The following is a 23,261-nucleotide window of genomic DNA, read 5'->3' on the forward strand; positions in this document are numbered from 1 at the left end:
GGGGGAAAAGTTTTAACTTGATCACAGCGCTTTGGCGGCATTGTGAACGAGAGAGGTTATCCACACAGTCTATGTAGAAAATGGCGGATATGAAGGAGGTGGGAGGGAGGGTTGTAAGAGTTGCTGGGTGGGGCTTTGATGATGCACAGCCAATCTGTTCCCAAAAGCCGACCTGGCTGTTTTTTTTTTTTGGGGGGGCGTGGGGGGCTTGCAGTGGGAAAAAACCCCGTGATGCACTGAAGCCACAATAGGTGAAGTGTGAAGTTGAGAGGGATTACTGTACTCTGTTCATGTTTTGAGTAGCAACACTTTTAGATGACGTTTCAAACCATTTAAATACGACACCTCTATTTACTGCTAAAAACAGAATGACAATAAAATGAATTGAATTGGACTCCCCAAAGAGCAGGGTCAGTTTCTCTTTTATGCCACTTTTTGTGTAAAATGAATAAACTTGAACAATGCAGTATGTAGGCGGCACCATGGACAACTGATTAGCGCAGCCGCCTCACAGTTAAGAGATTGTGGTTTTTCAAATCTGGGTTGTGGCCTTCCGGTGGATTATGCATGGTCTCCCTGTGCTTGCGTTGGTTTTTATCCTGGTACTCTGGTTTCCTGATTCATATTCCAACTAATTTACCTGCAATGATTTTCCGACGCCAGTTGATGCAGATCTGTGTCTGCTGCTTGTTGCAGATTTTTTTTTTTTTTTTTTAATTTATTTTTGCATTGAAATTCAGAAGAACTAAGACAGCCTTCAACAATGTAAAGAGAATTCTTGGGAGGCGGAAAGGAAGAATCTAGGTATTGAACTCTTCTTGATACTCCTTGGAGTACGGCACATTATAGTAGTGCTGGAAAGTGAGAACCTTACCAACAACTTAAGTGATTGCCTTAGATGTCATCAATCGCCTCCAAAAGTATTGGCACAATGAGTACATTGTCTTTTTTTTTTTTTTCTGGAGACTGACAATATTTGGGTTTCACACTGAGAGAGAAAGAAACCACTGGAATTGGACTTTGCATTTATACAGGAAAAACACTTCAACGCTACCTGACCCTGTGTCAAAAAGGAATTACACCCTTGTTAAATACTCCAACTGTGGGACATCAGTTTTTGGAAAACTTCAGTTCATTTTCCACTCACCGCACCCAAACCTGGTTATCTCCCCAGCCATTTATTCAAGAACTCACTTAAATAGAACCTCTGGAAATAAAGCCGGCCAAAGGATCTCAAAAAGCTCAAACAAAATGCCATGATCCAAAGAAATTGAAGAAAATATGCAAAATAAATGTACATCTATTCTGGAAAGGGCTACAAAGCCATTCCTAAAGCTTCAGTACTTGACTGAGTCACTGTCCACAAATGCGGAAAACAAAGCAGTGCTGAACCTTCCCAGGATTGGCTTGTCTACGACACTTAACTTCAAGAACGCTTCAGTGACTCATTCAGGAGGTCACAAATGAACCCAAGAAAAACCTAAAAAACGGCGGCATTGTAGGACCATTCCTCAGTTCATGAACAGTTCATCAACATGAAGGAAAAGACTGGGAAAAAATGGCACCCATGGCAGGGTTCTTAGGCTACAACCATTACTGGCCAAAAATAACTAACAGGCTTGTCTTACCTTTGCAAGAAAACAAACAGGGATGATTCCCATAGGGCTGCAAAATATTGGATACAGACATGGTGTGATGTGCAAAATGGGTGTTGAATATTATCATATTGCGATTACCAGCCAGTGACACCATGGTGAACAGGTTAGCACATCTGTCTCACAGTTCTGAGGACCTTGGATCAATTCCTGATCCTGCCTGTGAGGAGTTTTCATGCTTTCACCGTGCCTGCGTGTGTTTTCTTTGGGCTTTCCAGTTTCCACCCACATCCCAAAAACATGCAGAGGAGGTTGATTGAAGACTGAATTGCCCGTAGGTTTGAATATGACTGCAAATGGTTGTTTATATATGCGCTGTGATTGTGTTGCGAGCAGTTCAGGGTGTACTCCGCCTCCCATCTGAAAATACCTGGAATAGGTTTCAGCATGCCCATGACCCTAGTGAGGATAACTGCAATGGAAGATGAATGAATGACCGTTACCAACCTCCATGGTCAGGTCTATTCCGCGGTTCTGGAGAGCAAGGTTCGTCAACAAGTTGAATCTCAGATTCAGGGGGAGCAGTGTGGTTTTCATCCTGGTTTTGGAGCAGTGTACCAGCTCTAGACCCTCAGCAGGGTCCTCAAGAGTGCATGGGAGTTCGCCCAACCTGTCTAGATGTGTTTTCTGGACTTGGAGAAGGGAGTATGGGGTGCTGGACTTGCTGATATGAGCTCTCCGGTCCCTGTATAACCAGTGTCAAGAGTTTGATCCCCATTGCCGGTGGCCAATCGAATGTGTTTCCAATTAGAGTTGTACTCTGCAAAGGCTCCCCTTTGTCACCAATTGTATTTATTACGTGTAGCTGCAAAATTTCTAGGTGTACCTGGCGTGTTGAGGGGGTTCAGTTTCATGTCAGTGTCTGTGATCTGTTCCTCAAGCCAAAATCTCTATCCCTCAATGGAACAGTTCGCATCTGAGCGTGACACGACTGGGATGAAAATCAACATCTCTAAATCTGAGGCCATGGTCCTTATTCTGATGATTGATTGGTTGAGATAGACTGTGATTAATGAAATCCCGAGTTCTGGTCTTTACCAGAACACCCCGGAGGAGGATGTTACGCCATCAGTTTGTGACCTCAAGATGAAGGCCACTTGGGTTCTGCAAGAGGACAACAATCCAAAACACACCAGCAAATCAATATATGAATGGCTTGAAAAAAAAAAAAAACATTTGAGTGGCTCTCATCAGAATCCTGGATAGAATCCAATTCAAATGCTGTGGCCTGACCTGAAAAAGGTTCGAAAACCCTCCAGTGTTGGTGAATTAAAATGATTCTGCAAGAGAGACTGGGCCAAAATATCTCCACAGGGATCTTAACGAGTCAAAGCCAACCATTTATTAGGTTTACGGGGCAAATACTTTTTTTTTTTTTTTTTTGACACAGTGCCAGGTAGCTTTGAGTATTTTTTTTCCTTAAATAAATAGTCATCACTTTAAAAACTCAATTTCATGATTACTTTGATAGTTTTTGTCTGATATACATTTCTTTCGTTACATTAAACATTGGGGAAGCTATGCAAAAAATTAATGAAGGAAGGGGGAAAATATTTTTCATGACACTGGATACTTTGTAAACTGTATGCTTTGTTGGTAGTGCAGGTCCTGGCTATGTGTGAACGCTGAAGTCCATTGGCTGTCGTCTGCGACATTTCGATACATTGCACTACAAGGTTGAATCGCTCGGTGTGCAGTAGACACATAGTTTTGTCTCATATCTGTAATGGTATAGGGGTGTAGTAGTGCCTGTGGAATTTGTGAAGGTGCCGTTTATGCTAAAAGGTACCTGAGGTTTTGAAGCAACATGCTGCCATCCAAGCAACGTCGCTTTTTTTTGTTGTTGTTGTTGCTTATTTCAGCAAGACGGTGCCAATTCACATTCTGTGCGTGTTACAACAGTGTGGCCTTGTAGTAAAAGAGTATGACTACTAGACTAGCTAGCCAGCAGTCGAGACCTTTCTCCTACTAAACGTGTGGGGCATTATAGAGCACAAAATATGACAGCAGAGACAAGAGACTGTTGAGAAACTGAAGTTTTACATTACGCAAAGACGGGAAAGAATTACACTATACAAAGCTTCAACAATTAGTGTCCTCAGTTCCCGGATGCGTATTGTGTTGGTTAGGGTTTAAAATAAGGAAATATTTGAGAAAAGAAAAAGTGAATCTGTTTGGAGATTAAATGTTGCTTTTGTAGTGTGTTCATTTGAATATACAGTGGGATAAAAAGTATTTAGTGAGCCACAAATTGTGGAAGTTCTCCCACTTAAAAGGGTGAGAGAGGCCTGTAATTTTCCTCACCTATGAGACAAATTGAGGAAAACAAATCCAGAGAATCACATTTAATTCGACAATTTGTTACCAAATTGTGATGGTAATCAGTATTTGGTCACCTAAAAACAAGCAAGATTTCTGTCTCTCACAGACCTGTAACTTGTTTAAGATACTCCTCTGTCCTCCACTTGTTACCTGTATTAACGGCACCCGTATATAAAAGACACCTGTCCACAATCTTGAACAATCGCACTCCAATCTCCACTCTGACCAAGACCAAAGTGCTGTCAAAAGACACAAACAAAGTTGTCGGTCTGCACCAACCTTCCAAGACTGAATCTGCAAAAGGCAAGCACTTGGTGTAAAGAAATAAACTATGGGAAGAATTGTTTAAAAAGTGAAGGCTTGAAAGACAATTGATAATTCCCTTCATCTGGGGCTCTACGCAAGATCCCACCCCATTGGGTCAAAATGATAAGAAAGGTGAGGGGGGGAAAAAAACCCAGAACCACACGTGGAGACCTAGTGAATGACCTGCAGAGAGCTGGGACTGAAGTAATAAAGGCATTAATCAGTAACACACTGCGCCGCCGCGGACACCAAATCCTGGAATGCCAGATGCCCCCATGCTTAAGACAGTACATCTCCAGGACCCTCTGATGTTTGCTCGCGAGCATTTGGACAGTCCAGAAGAGGATTGGAAGAATGTCGGATGGTCAGATGAAACCAAAATATGGCTTTTTGGTAAAGAATTGATGTGTTTGGAGGAGAAAGAATACTGAGTTGCATCCGAAGAACACCGTACCTACATTGAAGCACGGGGTGAAAACATCATGCCTTAGGGCTAATTTTCTCCAAAAGGACCAGGACGACCAAAGGAAAGAATGATTGTGGTCATGTATCATGAGATTTTGAGTGAAAACCTTCCATCAGGAAATGTCATATTTTTTTTTACTTCCTGACCTGTACAAACAAAGAAATCACTTAAACAGAATCTGTCATGAAAAAATCAAACTGGACAAAAGATTGAAAAAACTTGTCCCAAAATGATCGACCGTTTCTCAAGATTTAGGTTTACACCCAACTACAGAAAAATCCATAAAGAAACAATTGAGAAATTAGGGAACATTGGTGAACCTTCCCATGAGTGGCCGGCCTACAAAGATTACCCGAAGAGAACAGCAATTACTCATTTAGGAGGCCACAAAAGTACTCAGGAAAACTTCAAAAGAACTGCAAGCCTCCTTTGGCTCAGTTTAGGTCGATGTTCATGGAACAACAACAATATCACACAGCCAAAAGTATTCAGAGCATTTGCTTTGACATCCACACAATTAAGTCTGGTGCTGTTCATTTGTTCTGATTGTCTTTGGGAATGTTCTACACCTTCATTGGAGTCCAGCCGCATGTCAGAGCAAATGAGAATCATGAGGTCAAAGGAACTGCCTGAAGAGCTGAGCGACAGACTTGTGGCGAGGGAAAGATCTAGCCAAGGTAACGAAGTAAAAAATCTGCTGGACTTAAGATTCCTAAGAGCACAATGGCCTCCATATAACCCTTAAATGGAAGTTGTTTGGGACGACCAAACCCCTTGGAAGACTTAGTCGTCCGGCCAAACTGAGCAATCGGGGTCGAAGAGCCTTGGAAAGGGAGGTCAAGAAGAACCCAAAGATCGCTGTAGCTGAGCTCCAGAAATGCATCTGGGAGATGGGAGAAGGTTCGAAAAAGTCCATCATTACTGCAAGCCTTCCGAGCTCCAGAGATGTATGCGGAAATTGGGAGAAAGTTCTAGAAAGTCAGTCATCACTGCACCCCTCCGCAGACTGGGCTTTATGGCAGAGTGCCCTGACGGATGCTTCTCCTCAGTGCAAGACGCATGAAAGGCTGCATGGAGTTTGCAAAAACAGCTGAAAGACTCCAAGATGTTGAGGAATAGGATTCTAATGAGACAAGATAAAACTTTCTGCCCTTAGTTGTAGAAGGGTGGTGAGGATGGAGCTGCCAGGCAAAAGAGCGAGAGGAAGACCAAAGAAAAGGTTGATGGATGTTGTGAGGGAGGACATGAGGACAGTGGGTGCGAGAGAGGAGGATGCACGAGATAGGCTTCGATGGAAAAAGACGACACGCTGTGGCGACGCCTAACGGGACAAGCCGAAAGGAAAAGAAGAAGTGTGGGTGGGGTGGAAACAGGGGCGGCTCATCACCTGTTCAATCCAGTCCCAACAGGGAAGCATGTTGGTGGTGCTGCCGAAGGTTCGCCTTCCAACAAGACAATGACCCAAAGTGCACAGCTAAAATAACGAAGGAGTTGCTTCAGAACAACTTTGTGACTGTTCTCGAATGAGCCAGAGTCCGAACTTCAACCTCATTGAGGATCTCTGGAGAGAACTTAAAAATGTCAGCCCACCGACGTTCACCAACCAGTCTGACAGAACTGGAGAGAAACGGTGCTTCTACTAAATACTGAGTCTGAATACTTAGGGCTGTGTGAAATCTCAGTTTCGGTGACAGACCAGCGGAAGCATGGAAGCAATTTGGGGAGGTGGCTGCGGAGTTTTTGACCAATTTATTCAATAGAATACTAGCAGGAGAGAAGATGCCAGAGGGATGGCGGAAAAGTGTGCTAGTCCCCATTTTTAAGAACAAAGGCGATGTTCAGTGATGTGGAAACTATAGAGGAATAAATATGATGAGCCACACAATGAAGTTATGGGATAGAGTAGTGGAGGCTAGACTCGGGACAGAAGTAAGTATCTGCGAGCAACAGTATGGTTTCATGCCGAGAAAGAGTACCACAGATGCATTATTTGCCTTGAGGATGCGCGTGGAAAAGTACAGAGAAGGACAGAAGGAACTACATTGTGTCTTTGTAGACCTAGAGGAAGCCCAGGACAGAGTACCAAGAGAGGAACTGTGGCACTGCATGCGCAAGTCTGGTGTGGCGGAGAAATATGTGAGAATAGCACAGGACGTGTATGAGGGCAGCAGAACAGCGGTGAGGTGTGTCAGAAGAATTTAAGGTAGAGGTGGGACTGCATCAGGGATCCGCACTGAGCCCCTTCCTGTTTGCGGTAGTAATGGATAGGCTGACAGATGAGGTTAGACTGGAATCCCCTTGGACTATGCTATAAGAGATAGCGAGGGTGGATGACTTCAAATACTTGGGGTCAACAAATAAGATACAGAGCAATGGAGAGTGTGGTAAAGAAGTGAAGAAACGGGTCCAAGCGGGGTGGAACAGTTGGCGGAAGGTGTCTGGTGTTCTATGTGACAGAAGAGTCTCCGCTAGGATGAAGGGAAAAGTTTATAAAACAGTGGTGAGGCCGGCCATGATGGACGGATTCGAGACAGTGAACAGGAAGCAGAACTGGAGGTGGCAGAAATGGAGATGCTGAGGTTCTCGCTTGGAGTGAGCAGCTTGGATAGGATCAGAAATGAGCTCATTCGAGGGACAACCAAAGTTGGATGTTTTGGAGATGAGGTTAGAGGGAGCAGACTTGGATGGTTTGGATATGTTCAGAGACAAGAGAGCCAGGCAAAAGAGGGAGAGGAAGACCAAAGAAAAGGTTGATGGATGTTGTGAGGGAGGACATGAGGACGGTTGGTGTTAAGAGAGGAAGATGCCGAGATTGGAAAAAGATGAGACGCTGTGGCGACCCCTAACGGGACAAGCCGAATGGAAAAGAAAAAGTGTGAAATTTCAGTTTTTTCTTTTTTAATAAATCGGCAAAAAATATGGGGTACTGTGTGTATATTTAATGGGGGCACAATGAACTTCAATGATTTTAGCAAATGGCTGCAATATATCAAAGTGAAAAATTTTAAGGGAGTCTGAAAACTTTTCGTACCCACTTTTCTAGAAATGTCAGAATTCTGTAGCTATCTTTTTCCTGTATTTAGGGCCCGATTAGAGTTGGTAATTATAGAAAAATCACTAAATAAAAGATGGAATTTAATGTTTCACAAAAGTTATACAAGCAGTTTTTAAAAAGATCGTGTAATGACATGTTCCCCCCCCCCCCCCAAAAAAAAAAAAAAAACCAGACTGAGCCATTGCTAGACAATAACTGCGGAGCTTGCTGTAGGCGCTTTTCTGCAGTAACTCCGTAGAGCGGTAGGAGCCATTTTGGACCGTTGACTGCAATCGGTTTCAAGGGGAAGCAGGGAGTGGGGGAAGGGAAGTGTCGCGTTGCTCACATGCTGTCCTGAAGATCGTGGAACGTTTTTGCATTTTGGTGTCAAAGAGATCATCCCCTGCACTCAGGACGAAAATGATCTCCAAAAAAAAAAAATACTTTGGGAGCCGGGCCACATTTCTAGCTCAAAAGACACGAGCGCTAGCGCCGATCTAAAGCCAGCGCTCTCCCTCTCTCAGTCAAGCTAAGTGAAATAGAAACAATATTGATGGAGGAAAAAAAAAATGCAATAAAATAACGTGACGCTCGGACTTGCTTTTGCTGAAGGTGTCCCGGCTTTGGGGAAAGCCCCCTTTTCTGCTGCAATGGTCTAGTCCGGGTTGGGCTGCAAAAACTTCCAAAGTGGAGCAGGCAGACTGCTGGCGTGGGGGGAGGGGTCGTCCGCCGCTCTGTGTCTGCCTCTCGATTTCAGACCTGACTGTTTGGTGCTAGCTACAGTCCAACCGTCAATAATAATAATCAAAAAAAAAACTTTCAAAGATGCTTATTTCAAAGCTTCTCATTGCATCATAAAAAGTTTTAATACAACCCCGCTACATGTTATTCAACCCTAACCCCGTTTTGGAGCCTCTTTTGGGGACATCGGTTGGAGTAATTTGGCACATTTTTTGGTTGTGTTCATTCTGTTGCATTATGGACCAAAATGACTTTATTATTGTTTAATATGCACCCATAAAGAGCTCATAACGCTAAAGAATACTCGACATGCGCTGGGTGAAAACTGGCGCTTCTCCCCTCCCCCATCTTTTCTTCCCTTTTTTCCTTCTACTCAGCCCGTGTAAAAAAAAAAAAAAAAAAAAAAGAGGAACAAATTATGCGCACTCCCCTTCGGCAGACCAGGAGGCGGCGCTTTTTGATGAGCAAATTTTCACATTTGTGCAGTTTTTTTCAATTATTTTTTTTAAATTTCCAAATGATTTTTGTTTTTTATTAGCCACTCACTTCAACTGTCTTTAATTCTGGCTGCACAATTTAGCAACTGAGTTCCAAATTACATCGGGATTCTTATTTGCAGTTATTTGCCTGCATTTTTCACATAATCAGGATGTTAACGTTGAAATTCATGACATGTTCAAAATATTCCAAATTTGTCAGCTGTTCCCGAATAGCCTCTAGTCTAGTTCGATATTTATCGGATAACATTTAAAAAAAACATGCTGACCAAACAGAGAAAAGGGAAGAAGCTTATAACTACGAACGCTACTGTAAATAACGTACGAAATTTGCCAATGTTTCATAATTTTGTTTGGATATTGGGTAACTTTGAGAGTTATGCGCGCGCGCACACACACACACACGCACTTTCACAAGATGCGTTCAAGGTAGCAGGATCAGCACACCAGCAGACCTGGTGGCCATTTTGGGTTTCAGTGAATCCAGATGAGCACAGTGAAGGTTGGGTGGGGGGTGGGGGGGGGAACCATATGCACACTGCGCAGTATTACTGGAATGCACACTCTGACTTCTCACCGACTTGCCTTTTCATTTTTACTGCTCGTAATAAATATAGTTAATGCAACATTTTTTAAAATACACGAGCACTTGTTAGTCTCAACGCTTTACTCAGACTGAAAATAGTGCCCACATCAACGTGGTCTCTTAGCAACAACATAAACAAGGGAAATCCAATTTCATTTCTTTATGCGACTTTGTGATGTTTTTCCATACAGTTATGTACGTGAGAATCCAGTTTTCTGCTGATAGATTTCGGGTTTTTTTTTCCACCGTCCCGGGGTGGTAGGCGGAGTCTGTTCGAGGACCTGCTCGTGTCTCGGCAGAGCACGCCGCTCGCAGGAGAACTGGTGGCCATTTTGTGTTTCTGCACTATCACGGACGGGGGTTGGGGGATGGGCACAGAACCAACATACGGCTTGTTTATTTCTTAGAACTTGGGCTTTTGAAGAAGGTGCACTGGAGTTGCAAAATGAAAGTTCATCTCTGTCACATTTTCACATTTCCTCATCTGATAACTTCATACAGCAAAGAATAGAAAGGATCAAATCAGAAAATGAATCCCATTGTGTGAAGAACTCAGCAAAAATTAAAAACCAAGAAATGATTTAGTATATTTCAAGTCAATGTTAAGCATTATTGCTGTCTCTACTCTGCCCCTCAAGCCCCTTTTGTTTTTTTCCAACACTCCCCCCATTTCTGAATGGTTCAGTCCATTCAACAACCGCTTTGTCTGCTGTGGTAGAGAGAGGGCAGATGGAGGCTTTGCAGAGTTTCCGAACTGTGCTCGGCTTTTATACCCTGCGAGGCCGCCGTGCTGAACGACAACTACGCTTTCCAACTTCTGACTTTGTGTGAACAGTTAACAAAATGCATATTTTTTGGGGGGTTAATTAACCTTGGTGGAAATTATCTTGCTCATTTTTTCCATCTCGACGTATTCACGTTTTTCCATGAAGTGCTTTTTCGGCATCTTTTTACACGTTTATCTCGAGGGAAAAAAAAAAAAAAAAAAAGGAAAACCCCTAAAATTGAATTTTGGGTGCCTTTTCAATTGCAAATTTGACCCTTTTGTTTTTTTTTTTTTTTTGCACGAGGTATCATTTGAGTGGTTCAGTCCATATGAGAAAAACAAGCGGGGCCGGGGTGGGGGAGGGGGACGCAGTTGAGTGTGGCGCTGAGCAGGGTTGCTGCGCAAATGGGCCGAGTGCAATTTGGAGCTGTTTTTGTGCTGTGCCTCTGTATGTAATTCTTCAGGCTTATTTTTCCCCCCAAAAATGATCTCACCAATTTTCTTGTATTTGTGGCTTTGAAAAGTTTTTTTCTTTCAATTAATGGTACGGTCTGGAGTAGGCTCCTCCCTTTATGCTTTCATCTTTCCCTTTGTCGGGCCGTTTTTATGAGCGCCTAAGGCGGGGAATATACAGTATATATAAATATCATAGCAGTCAGAGCCAACCAAAAGCACGAGTAACTCCGCTGTAGTCATCCACAACTCGCTTCCTTTAGCGCAAATTGAAATCACTAAAACGGAATCTCGGACACGTTCTCAAGAGTTAGTCAGATTTTAGATTTTTGGGTGTAGCAACTTGATCTGTTTATAAACTTGATCTAATCTGGTATAGTCTGACCTTGATTTTAATTTTTGCCCAGGACAAAGGACATTTCCCTTTCTCCCCCCCTTGCCCTTTCTCGAAATGGTTTAGTCTGTACTGGCTGTAGTTTTCCACACGGTGTACTAGCCCGTGCTAGAGTTGGGGGAGGGGTGTTGCTTGGCAACTGCTTGTGCAAGTTACTCTCGGTCTCTGTCTGTGCTGCTAGCTACAGTATTTATTATTGACAATCACCGCGGTGTACACTCGCACGGCGTCAACATGAGATTCGTACAAGAATTATACACATAAAGGATTGACTATTTGTTTAGTAAGTAATAACGATTTCTTTGATTTGGTGTAGAAATCAGATATATATATATATATATATATATATATACAGCTTGAAATGCTTGACAGATCTTTCAGTTTTCGGACATATTACAAGGTAGATGAGGTCACACACCCGATCTCAGGATGCACCCCGACTTGGAACAGGATGGACTAGTCCTGAAGAGCTCCTCCTCCTTCAGTCTGTTTTCCTGCAGGCCTGCACAGCTTTTCCCTTCCCCCACAAACATCAGGGGCCTCGAGCTCGTATCCTGATCAAGATAGACTGTTTGTTTTCAAGACACATTTAACATATTATTCACACATCACCTTTGATTTGATTTGTAGTCCATTGTCTTCATAGGTTCACTTGCCTTTTAGGTTATGTTGAAAGCCATGTGTATGGTAACCAAAGAAATTAGTGGTGTGGTTGTAATTCATTAAGACCATAACTGTACGGCTTCAATATGGAATTTTTGAACATGACCAGTACCACGTTACTCACTACACGTGACACATTCTTGTGAGCAGTGTAGGTGTCATCTATCCGTGCACTGTTAACCGTTGTTCTTTAGACCCTCTGTACCGCACTGTAAAATTCTATCGACATCAGATTAGTATGCAGTCGTGTGCGCCCTACAGTGTTCACGTTTGTAAGCAAGAGTATTTGTTGGCCGGCACGGTTTAGGGTAGATAACAAAAGTCAAATCCCACACGCACCGTAGCACGTCCCCCCCCCAGCAGTGAGACTGAAATGGACTAGTCTGAAACGAGCTCCTCCTCCTCCACCTCCCCCCTCGTATGTTGGGCTGTTTTAGCTTTCCCTTCCCCCACAATTACAAAGCAACAAAGGCGTAATCTTAAACATCCTGCTGAAGGTTGACACTTCTTTGATTTTAAAGCATGCCGATGGCGATCACAGATATTTTTATCAATATATGTCAGTCAATCCGCACACTGTTTTTGGTGTAGCTTTATATTTTGTCAAGGTCTTCCTTTGATGCTAAGCTAGTCCAAAAATTAGCATTGTAACGATCTAGTACCGTGTTTGTGGAGCATTTTAGCTAGTCAAATTGATTGTAGAAACACAACTATAATAAATGTGCATTTTTTTTTAAATATTCTTCCCCTAAAACAAACGCGTTGAAAACCAAAGTGTAATATTCAGATGAAGCTACCTTAAGTTTGACGTTTGCCCGAATGTTAGCAATTTCTGCTATATATCATTGGAAGCAGTTTTGATTTGTGCCAGAAGTTTTACATGCGAATATTTGAGTCGTTTGTGGTGTGATAAGGTTTCTCCTTTTGACTTCAGCACGGGTGGCTGCTATTTAAAAAAAAAAAAAAAAAAAAAAAATGTTGACTATTTATCTGGTATACTATCTTTGTCTTTCAAGTATCTGTTTGTTCCGTAGCTGTCAACAGATTAATCTACAATAGCGATTCAGAGGTTATTCGTAAAAGTTGATAATCTTTGATCTGTTGAAGCTTCCAGTAGACTTGCACTAAAATATACTTGTAGTGTCTGCTTCATCAATGCCGTCAAATATGTTTACTGAAATACCCCGCATAGTTACTGAACAGTGCAACCCGATGCCTCCGACAGAGAACCTCTTTCAGCTAGCTAGTGAGAGTTGTGCCTGGCAGCAAAGAGCAGAGCCAACGGCCATTTTGAGTTACTGCACTGAATACTGGCGCAGAAAATGAAGCCGCTCTGTGGGGGAGGGGGCTATTGAGCTCTGCGCAGTGTGCGCTGATGTTGGAATGTTGCGGTAACCACGCTCGTAGTTCACTTCCTCCTGACTTGTTTACGCTAAATTTGATAAATTGCTGGGATTTACCTTGATGGACGGTTTTGAGTCACTGCAGGAAGAGGACTTTCTGACATGAAAGAACATTATTGTGCATCTGCACTAGCAATCTCATCTGATGAAGTAACTCATCAGTAATGTAAAATGGGAGTTTTGCTTCTCTCACACCAAAAATCAAAACAAAGCCTTTTCATCCCGTCTTGCGGGTCAGAAATGCAGCGTGAGGCTAACCTACATAAATAGACACAGGCATATTATTATGCGGTTGGAAATCAGCTTGCCATCGTCACCGTATTACAAATTCTTTTGGTTTTAATGTGATGTTTTCTATTTCTATGGTCTTAAGATGTGTGCTGTATTTTGTAAATCTGTACACTTAAAAGTTTATTCATTCCCATATTTTCAACACAAATTTCAAAATCTCTGGAGTCAGTCCAAAGTAAAGGCACGTATATTTGAATCTTGTTAAAATTCAAAAGGTGGTTCAAAGATAAAATGCACACAACACCCTAAACTACGGGAAAGCTTCCATGTTTTGCATAACCCCTGTACTGCTGCCGAGACGGCCTAAATTCATACACTCTGATTGGCTGAGGATTTAACCAATGGGAGCGTGGGGGGATGGGAGGAAGATTAGGTTGCTGCAGCTTGCTGTTCGCTTCAGCCTCATTTGAGTTTGTCAGAAGGCATGCCAAAGGTAAAAACATAGACTTCCTAGATTGAACCAAAATTTAGGTATGGAGCAGGAATGATGTGTGGGAGCAGGTAGATCTGTCTGACTAAAATCCTGTTTTTGGCACACTTGAGCTCCACCTTAGCTGTGGTCACGTTCCACTGCAAAAAAAAAAAAAAAAAAAAAATGTAGCGTGTGTTATGAGATAGATCTTTTCTGAAGAATCTTTGAGAGAATTGCTAAATTTAAAAAAAAAAAAAAAAAACAACAAAAAAAACAATGGCGTCACAGAGTGGTATGCAGATCTGGGAAAGAACTTTCTGGAAAAGGACACAATCGGCATCCATAGAGCTCTAGAGGGCCCTCTAGTGTTTCTTCTCGAAAGCTACCACCTTTATTTTTCTATGTAGGGCGTAGTCATCGCCACAAACCCTCAAGGTCTAAAGATTATGCAGTGACCCTCCAATGAACCACTTGGGCCTTTTAAACCCTGAAAGGCTCATCAAGGCCTCTAATGTCTCCTTGTCACTCCGCAGGCAGCAATGGAAGTTGTTGTGACAGAGGAGAAGAAGAAAATCTTCCGTGCCAGGAAAACCATGAAGATCAGTGATCGGCAGCAACTCGAAGCCCTTCACACCAGTCTGTTGACAGCAGCGTCGAGTTCGTCCGAGCCGTCTGCCCCTGAACCATCTCCGCCGCCGCCCCTGGTGAACGGCTCGCACAGAGAGGATGGACAAAAGGACGTGGAGCAAAACAGCCACCAGGACCCAAACTCCCCCGTCGCTACATCACCTGCCTCGATGACATCCCTGAGCTCCCCCGCTCCGTTCCTCTCGCTCAATCTGTCCCCCTCGCCCGTACCGTCGCAAAGTCCAAAAGAAAAGGACGAATCCCTTTCGGGCCCGTCGTCACCATTCCAGTCCATAAGCTTTGAACAGAAAAAGGAGGAGGAAAAGACTTGCTTGCCGTCATCCTCGCCGAACGAATCCAAAGAGCCCCAGGAATACCCCAAGGTGTTGGAAAAGCCCAAGGTAAATGACCCGAGTCACCGTTGAGCCGATTCAAGTGGTTTAAGTTTTACGAAACCAATAACTTCATTTCTCTTCTCTTAGGAGGACCAAACCACAGCAGAAGACAAAGCCAACAATTCTGATAAGGACTCCGCTAAAGACTCCGTTTCTTCTTTGCATTCAGTATCCGATGGCACTGCCCCAATGGAAACAGACGCTACACAGGCCAAGGACCCAAGCCAAATGAAGTCCTCTACTTCCAATAATTCTGTTCCTTCGCTCTCTTCCTCTGCGGATGTAAAACGGGGGAAGGACGTCGAGGATGGGACTGACAAAGATCAGCCCAAGAAAGGCTTACTAATGCAAGACAAGATGGAGGTGACCATCGTCAAAGTGGAGGCCAAAAAGGAGAAAATGGATGTTAATCAGACTTCGAAGCCATCGCGCCCATCGTCCACTCCGCCTTGTAACACAGGTAAGAGGTGCTGCCAATTGCGTAATATTCTTCGTAAACTACCTCAGAACAGTCGTGCCTTGAGTGACCACGGTTTAAATGAAATACGAGATTTCCCTCTCCCGAACTCAGCATTAGGTTATCAAAAAAGGGGCTTCAATACGTTTAACGCCAGTTGAAGTCTACTTTCAACATAGATACACATTGTGTTTAAAAAAGAAAAAAAAATCATCTCCGCCCCATGAAAATGTCTGCTTAGCTTAATACTAACAAATAATACAAAACTCCTCTGACATGCTAAAGGTCAGCATCGGTCGTTGTCATTTTAGAAGTACTGAATATTTGAACACAAACAGCGGAGTAACACAGATGATTTAACTACCGGCACATTTTCTTTATCCTCTACATAAAAGACCAATATTCAAGCATTTTACTCGGTCGTGTTAGTGGAAGTCTTCTTTTTCCGTTTGTGTCGCCATAGTCTCCGTGACTTTGGTATTGTACCGCCTCCTGGTGGCCAAGATTGGCACACCAGAAAGAGCCGCACTATGAGGAAGGGGTTCTGTGCAGCCAACTTCCTCACACACGCATGAAATGTTTGAATTTAATATTTGTCCGAAAAGGCCGGCAAAAAAATAAATTGAATGTTCAAGCAGGTTCAGTTTCAAACCATAAATAATTTCATTAGCCCTCGGCTCTCGTAGGGTTTGGCTGCACAGGCAGGAAGTCCACCAACCTGTTTTATGGATTTCCGTTCATGAATATTTTTATAGAGTGCAACATTACACTGCTATTTTTCCTTATTAAAAACCTGAAACACAACAATAGCGCAACAAACAAATGGCTTTTTTGGGCATTTCTGTTCGTTTGAGTCGGAACCCGAGTTCAACCTGTATCGCAAGGTATCACTAATAAATGTAACAAAATCTTTTTTAATATAGACTTCATTCATTTGTGACAAATTCATTCTTGCACAGAGGTTGGTATAAGGCCGATGAAAAGGAACGCAGCAACAGGATTTAATGACTTTGACTCTTTGCATTTAATCTCCAGTGGGAAAATATGGCATTTGCTTTGGCTTATTATGATCTACGCAATTCTGGAAATCTGCTAGAAGGATAACGTGAGCGGGCATTACTTGTAATAGTTAAGGTCATGAGCGTGGCGGAGGTTAGTTTTGAAAAATTTGTTTTGCCCTCACCGGTAAAACAGTGGCAATGATTGGGACGCCACACGCCAACTGCAGAGATCCATGCTGTTTTTTTTTTTGTTTTTTTTGCAACGCTAGATATTATTTCATACTTATCATTGTGACTGATTGGCTTACAGCCATGCAACCCTGAAAACCCCCGATCTCATCAGATCTCGGAAGCTAAGCGAGTTTTGCCCTGGTTGGTACTCGGATGGTGGACCACCTGGGAATAGCGAGCGCTGTAAGCGTCTCTCCCCGCCTAAATGCAAAGGGCTTGCGTCAGGAAGGGCGTCCGGCGTAAAAACTGCGCCAAACAAATAGGCGTTCATCTCAGATGACACGCTGTGGCGACGCCTAACGGGACAACCCGAAAAGAAAAGAAGAAGAAGATTGTGACTGATTGTAATAAGAATCAACTCCGTGACCAGTCCAAGATGTAGACAGGCTCTTGCTTCTCTGAAAAATCGAAGCGCAGACCTGACAGACGTTTTATTTGCATTTATTCTTGCAAGTACGCATATTTTCTCTGAATCTACTGACTCTAAAGTGAGAAACAAAACTGCTGAGGGCCATCAACTCATGTGGAGTACTCATGTCTGACGGCAACGGAAAACTGTGACCAAAAACAAACCAAAACATACATATATATATATATATATATATATATTTTTTTTTTTTACATAGTTTGCTATGCCAAAAGAGTTTTCATTGACCTAATCAAATTTCTTCATTTGCAACTTCGCTCCTCGCTTTTCTGTTACAATCCAGCTGGTGTGCTGCTATTTTTATAAGAAGTGTTGAGGTGCTAAGAGTTCTGCGAGGGAACCAGCGGTTATTCCTCAATTTAAAGCTCCCTGAACCACCCCAATGCATGGTCCAGGAAACGCATTTATCAGAACTGAGATGCGGCTTAATGTGGTGGCGTGAGAACAGCTTCCGGGTCACACTCTAAACATGGAGGAGTGAGAAGCATTTATAACAGTTCTAAGAAATGAGGTCCACCAATTTGTAATATCTCAATGTTACTTTCAAAATAAATGCTGCTAGGAAGTTTGAAATATCTATAAAATAACTTTTACTTGACTAGTTGGATTTAAGATGAGATGTTTTTCCTACATCTTACTCACAAACACCAAATAACATCCTCCACATATATCATTGGAATGAACAAAAACCACATTTTTATTACAATAATACAACAGTTAATGAAAAATGAAGAGTGCAAATCTCATGAAAACGTTACCGTAAGCAGCCAAATGTTGTCTTCAACTAATTTTGGTTTTCCGTGTAAAACGGAATGTTTTTGATGAGAGCTTGGATTGGCTCCATCTTGTGAGGATTAAACGGGACACAAAATGGATGGAGGGATGTTTTGTTCAGTGTTACATTTTTTTTTTTTTTGTTTTGTTTTTTTTAATGTATGACTTATTATTTTGTACTGTATAAATGTGTTGCCCATCTTCTCTTCCTCTTTGCTCGGACCTTAACTCAGATGATCATAGAAAATTAGGTCGCACACATCAAAACGGTTTTGTTTTTCTAGTTGCCTTGAGTAGACTTTGTGTGAATAATGTGATGAGAGTCATTAAAATGTATGACGGTAAATGCCACATGTAAGGTGGTAGCATATCTTCACCGTCTCCCTGTTCCTCAAACAGTGTCAGAGGAGCGAAAGTGTACCTCTGCAATCAAGCGCACTTTATCGGAAGGCTTTGACAGAGACGGGCATTCTATAAAGCGAGAAGGGAAGAGACAGAAGATGGAGCAAGGAGAGCTGGAGGCTCAGCTGGAACTCAAAATCACCGCAAAAGCTGGCAGTCATCACAAACTTGAAAAGGTATGTGGAGAACTGCTCGGTGCAACTACAATTAATCGATGAGAAATGGAGTCAAATTGTTATATGTGGTCAAACACCACATTTTTGCAGCTGGAAAAATTCCATTTTCGGTTTTGGACTGTAAGAGTTTTGTCTTGGAAATTTATTGACTGAAACTGTGATTTTGTTATGACGCAAGCAAAAATTGTAGTCAACGCGTGGCTGTGTAGTCTATATTCAGTTACTGTGATTTGACGGGCGCCAATGCGCCTGCGCGCCTTCGCACTCACAAATCTGCACAGTCGAGCATGAAAAATCACGCGTGTAAAATTTGTTACAAGTAGAAATACATGTTCAATACATATTAAAAGACGTTGCTTTTTTGTGTAGTCTTGACCAATGTTTTCTCGACGCTGCGCCACTGGGCAATTGCGCACTTATCGCAGACTCTCAAAGCACATGAACACCAATTCAGCGCAGTAAACCACAGCCTGACGTCTTTTTTTTTTTTTTTTTTTTAACATGGAAGCACACAGTCTTTAAGAACAAGCTGCTACTCAGCCTACTTCTACTTCCGAGTTTACCTGACACCGCCCCCCTCCGCTCTTAAAGGGGTAAACTCGTAATTACAAACAGAACACACGCACAACTTTATATCTGTGGGCATGACTGACCACACCCGTACGTTTTTCAAATGTGAGGGACTGCTACATTGGAGAGGGGAAAAAACAACAACAAAATGACAATAAATACCAACAAATTGAACACATTGAACAGTTGCCAGACCAACCTGCTTTCCGCCATTTGTATCGGGCATCGCTCCTGTTACATCCAAGCTATTGCTAACTTGGCTTAAAAAAAAAACAAAACAATGCAACTGAATGTTTGCTTCATGTCCAACGCCTACGTGTCATAAATCACTAATCATGATCTCCGTAGTACCAAATAAGCCACACGTGTCTCTGTCGACTGTCATTAGCACAAAGGGTAATAACATGGAGAAAGCTGAGAAGCTATGCTCATTGAAGTCACAAAACACCTATAAATTTAAAGGTACGGTAATTCACTAACTGACATATAATGATAAGATAACCCTTAGTCATGCCAAAATGGGGGAATTTGGCTCATTTCAGCAACGACAGTGGATACAGGAAATGGAAAAATTACACGTAAGAGAAGAATTTCGCATGTCTGCCATTACAAGGTTGATGAAATAAATGCATTAAAATAACACAGTGGAGCCATAATTTAGTAGAGGTGGAAAGGTTGTTATGCAGCAAATATTCTTGACATCATTTTAACAATTTGGATCTTTCGACACAATATCCTGGAATTAAATTCCTCTTTGTTGGCACTTTTTGCAGTCATACCCATCACTACTGTGTTGTGAAAATTGGCAAAATAATTTCTTTTGGGTTTTTTTGGATTTCGGTATATGGGCCTGAATTCCTTGTTTTTTTTTTTTTTTTTTTTTTGGTTTAAGGCAAGATTTAAAATTCCAGTGTATCAAAACCTTTCACTGTTTTGCCAGTTTTATGCTGTCCATAGAATCACGACATAACAGAATTTACATTCACAAACGTCTACTAACAAGTCGTCGTATCTGTCTGACACTTTCCTAGATTGTGCAGCAGTTAGTGAGCGAAAGGCTGCGGGACCTCGAGATGACCATTTTTGAGAAACATTTCCAGGAGTTGAAGGGCAGAGTTGACAAGATCGACTGTGCCTCCAAACACCAAGTGGCCATTAATACTCTCCAAGTAAGTTCAAGAAAACAACGCTTCTCAACCGCCGTCACCAGCGGTTGAGAACCACATTTATAGACGGAACCATCAAGAAATGGATCATTTGAGATTTAATGTGTTCATAGGGCAAGTCAGAGCACGTTCAGAAAATCTGTGTATAAAATTAACATCCAAATTTCTCACCACTTCTCTTATTACAAAAAAAAAAAAATACAATCTCAATAGTTTGCCCACTTTTTATGGAATGAACAATGTAGACTGCAACGGTCAATCTAAGTGTTTAAGCCAGCGTTTTCATCCTTTGTCGTACTAAGGCACAGGTGTCAAAGTTGAGGGCCGGGGGCCAGTTCTGGCCCGCCGCATGATTTTATGTGGCTCGTGAAGACCAACCATGTGCGTCAACTTCCATGATTCTTGAAAATCTGTGCCAAAATTTCAAATTGTCATAAATGATAAAGTTGAGATGTTACAAGCATTTTTGTATTACCAAACATGAACGATGGTTGAAAAAAAAAAAAAAAAAAAAAAACATTACCCTTGACTCCTGATTCCAAATCTATTTCATAAATTTCGTGTGTAAATACGATGAGGCGATTGAAGATTTTTATGCTTTCATGGTCATAATGGCCCTCTGACGGAAACGCTAACTATAATGCGGCTCGTGATAAAAATGAGTTTGACACCCCTGCGCTAAGGCACGTATTTTAGATCAGAAAAAAAGGGCACAACACCAAACAAATATTTCTCAAAAAAAAAAAAAAACGGGTTAATTATGCACATTTTGCCATCTCCCCGTCACTATATGTCACTGGCATAGATGGCTGAACAAACAAATAAATAAAAACGTCATTTCTGAACAATAAAGTGAAATTTAACAATTCCCCAGGCCAGAACTGAATTTTGTAAGCCAGACACTGAGGCGGACTGTCTTCGCTTACAGAGTCCCGTCTTTGCCTCGTGTGCAAACTCTGTATACATCTGGTACCACGCTGAAAATTCTAAATCTGAATGCGTCATTTTTTTTTTTTTCAAATTGTAATATTCTCTTCTCACTTCTCAGGCTAAAATAGCTCGACTATCAAAAAAGTTTGGGGAAGCCAATCAGGCATCAGAGAACAAAAGGAAACAGGAGGTGAGAAAGCGCTTTTGGTCTGTCTGGAACGTTTGCATTTGTCAAGCGAATGACGAGCTTTGCGAGTATTCGCAGGGGATGACGTCTCCATCTTTTTCTTTTTTTTTTTTTTTTTTTTGTAGGCTGCTTCCACCGCTATGGCTGCCTCTGCCGCCGCCGCCGCGGCCGCGACTGTCGTCAAGACATCTGTTGCAAACACTCCTCAAGTTCAACGGTAAAGTGTCTTTACAGAAGAATAAATGCCATTTAGAGATTTATTCAGATTTTTATTTTTTTTTTTTTCAAGGTTTTGCTCATTGGTTTAACAAGATGCTTTCACATCAAACGACAAAGCGTAGCTATATTTAGTCACTCTCGAAATCATACAGCAGACAACATTGGCCCTTGTGTGAACGTGACAATACTGGACTGAGCTGTATCCACTCTGAATAGTTGACATTGTCCCGGTTTGCCATCTGTAAATTACCGAATTGTCCGCATATGGACAAACTAAAGAATCCTTTCATCCGCCCAATCCCACACCATTCTATGTCCCAGATCTTCGGTTTATCGGGATCAGCCTAAACGTAAAGCTCGATTTCCTCAGGCTGGTCCAGGTCCGTATCGCACACCTGCTTGCGTCCTGGTCCCGAGTCTCGTGACGTTGTACAATATCACAGCTGAGCCTTTCTCCGCGCCGTGCAGAGTTGTAGTTACAACTGCACCTCTCCTCCCAACAGCGCGCCCCGTCGGCAGGCGGTAGGGTCGCCACCCAAGTTGCCCAGACCCCAAGTGGAGCTCGGTGACGGGAAGACTCCTCCTGCACACTATGGCAACAAGGAGAAGGGAAAAGAAGAAAAGGGGGAGAGGAAGGGGAGAAAAAAGGCTCGCAACACCACCTTGGCAAACGATCTGGCCGAGTACAATGAAGGAAAATGCAAAGCGGACATTCAACTCCGCCCGTTGCCCGCCCACTTGGAGAAAGTTTTGTACCGCAACTCCGGGAGGAACACGGACGGTCACCGGCCTGACCGTTACGCCTCTTACATATTTCGATACTTAGTGCCCTATGAAATTTATTGCAACTGGGTGGAAAGGGTCAACTACGTGGGCTTGATGGGCAAGGAGGCACTGCCCAAGAACTTGAGGAGGACCATGAGGACGTATATCGAGCGTAGATTCCCGGGCTTGCCCAGCGGCTGCTGGAGAGAGATTCGTGACCTGATCAACGAAATACTGCGAGTGAAGAGGAGACCCGAATTCTTCCAAAAAATTGACGAAAGAAATTGCTTTTTATTTTAACAGGAACGGGAGCATACTGGGACAATTGTCATTGTGGTGTATTAACTTGTCATAGAATTAGATTCTCATTCATGTACCTTTAAAAGGATTTTCAACTCTTGCCGATTCAAAGAGTTTGGGGAATTGCCAGCGCACTTGAAAAGACCAAACTGACATGCTGACTAATCGTGACAACCAAGGTATTTGCCTTGGTTTTGGAAAATTAAATTGTTGAATAAAGTTGTTCCAAGATGGCTTAATAAAAGACCCAATAAAATGAACCATAACGCGGTCAGTTGTTCCTCACGAGAGCATCTTGGTCTCCTCGAGGCCCATTGACTCTAAGCCTTGAATCTTTCCGAACAGGCCAGTCCGGACACCAGTGGAGATGAAGCAGATCCCAGCAACAACTGTTACATTACCCCACACTGCTGGTGAGTCACGTCGTCACCCTTTTGTCACTGAGGGTTGGATAATATTTTGCGGGGAAAGAAAGGAAAGGACAAAGTTAGGCAAAGACCAATGACAACCCACTACGCCGTTGTCAGGATTGGCAGTCCCGTGACTGCATTTGAGCTGTTCGTGACTCCCGAGGTCAGTGTCTCTGATGAGGAGCTGCGGGCCGAACTCGGGGCTGGGTCGGTATACATCCTGGTTGGGATTTAC

General features: G+C 42.6%; 1 protein-coding gene and 1 pseudogene across 4 annotated transcripts in view; both read left to right on the forward strand.

Moving 5' to 3' along the window:
- atf7ip (activating transcription factor 7 interacting protein) overlaps window positions 1-23,261 on the forward strand; it is a 36,967-nt gene that overhangs the window by 8,966 nt on the left and 4,740 nt on the right. Inside the window, exons 1-8 of one of the 4 annotated variants that reach the window (XM_061829874.1) lie at window positions 11,391-11,503; window positions 14,523-15,017; window positions 15,099-15,471; window positions 18,301-18,479; window positions 20,081-20,218; window positions 21,264-21,335; window positions 21,458-21,549; window positions 22,962-23,029. In XM_061829874.1, the coding sequence (XP_061685858.1) occupies window positions 14,529-15,017; window positions 15,099-15,471; window positions 18,301-18,479; window positions 20,081-20,218; window positions 21,264-21,335; window positions 21,458-21,549; window positions 22,962-23,029 (1,411 nt within the window). In that variant the 5' untranslated portion in view covers window positions 11,391-11,503; window positions 14,523-14,528. Of the gene's footprint in view, window positions 1-11,390; window positions 11,504-12,262; window positions 12,381-13,986; window positions 14,011-14,522; window positions 15,018-15,098; window positions 15,472-18,300; window positions 18,480-20,080; window positions 20,219-21,263; window positions 21,336-21,457; window positions 21,550-22,961; window positions 23,030-23,261 lie in introns of those variants that run through there. The other 3 variants (XM_061829873.1, XM_061829871.1, XM_061829872.1) reach the window with 3 other exon arrangements.
- LOC133506821 (5S ribosomal RNA) lies at window positions 16,772-16,890 on the forward strand (annotated as a pseudogene).

The sequence above is a fragment of the Syngnathoides biaculeatus genome, chromosome 9 (assembly GCF_019802595.1).
Source record: "Syngnathoides biaculeatus isolate LvHL_M chromosome 9, ASM1980259v1, whole genome shotgun sequence".
Classification (NCBI taxonomy): Eukaryota; Metazoa; Chordata; class Actinopteri; order Syngnathiformes; family Syngnathidae; genus Syngnathoides; species Syngnathoides biaculeatus.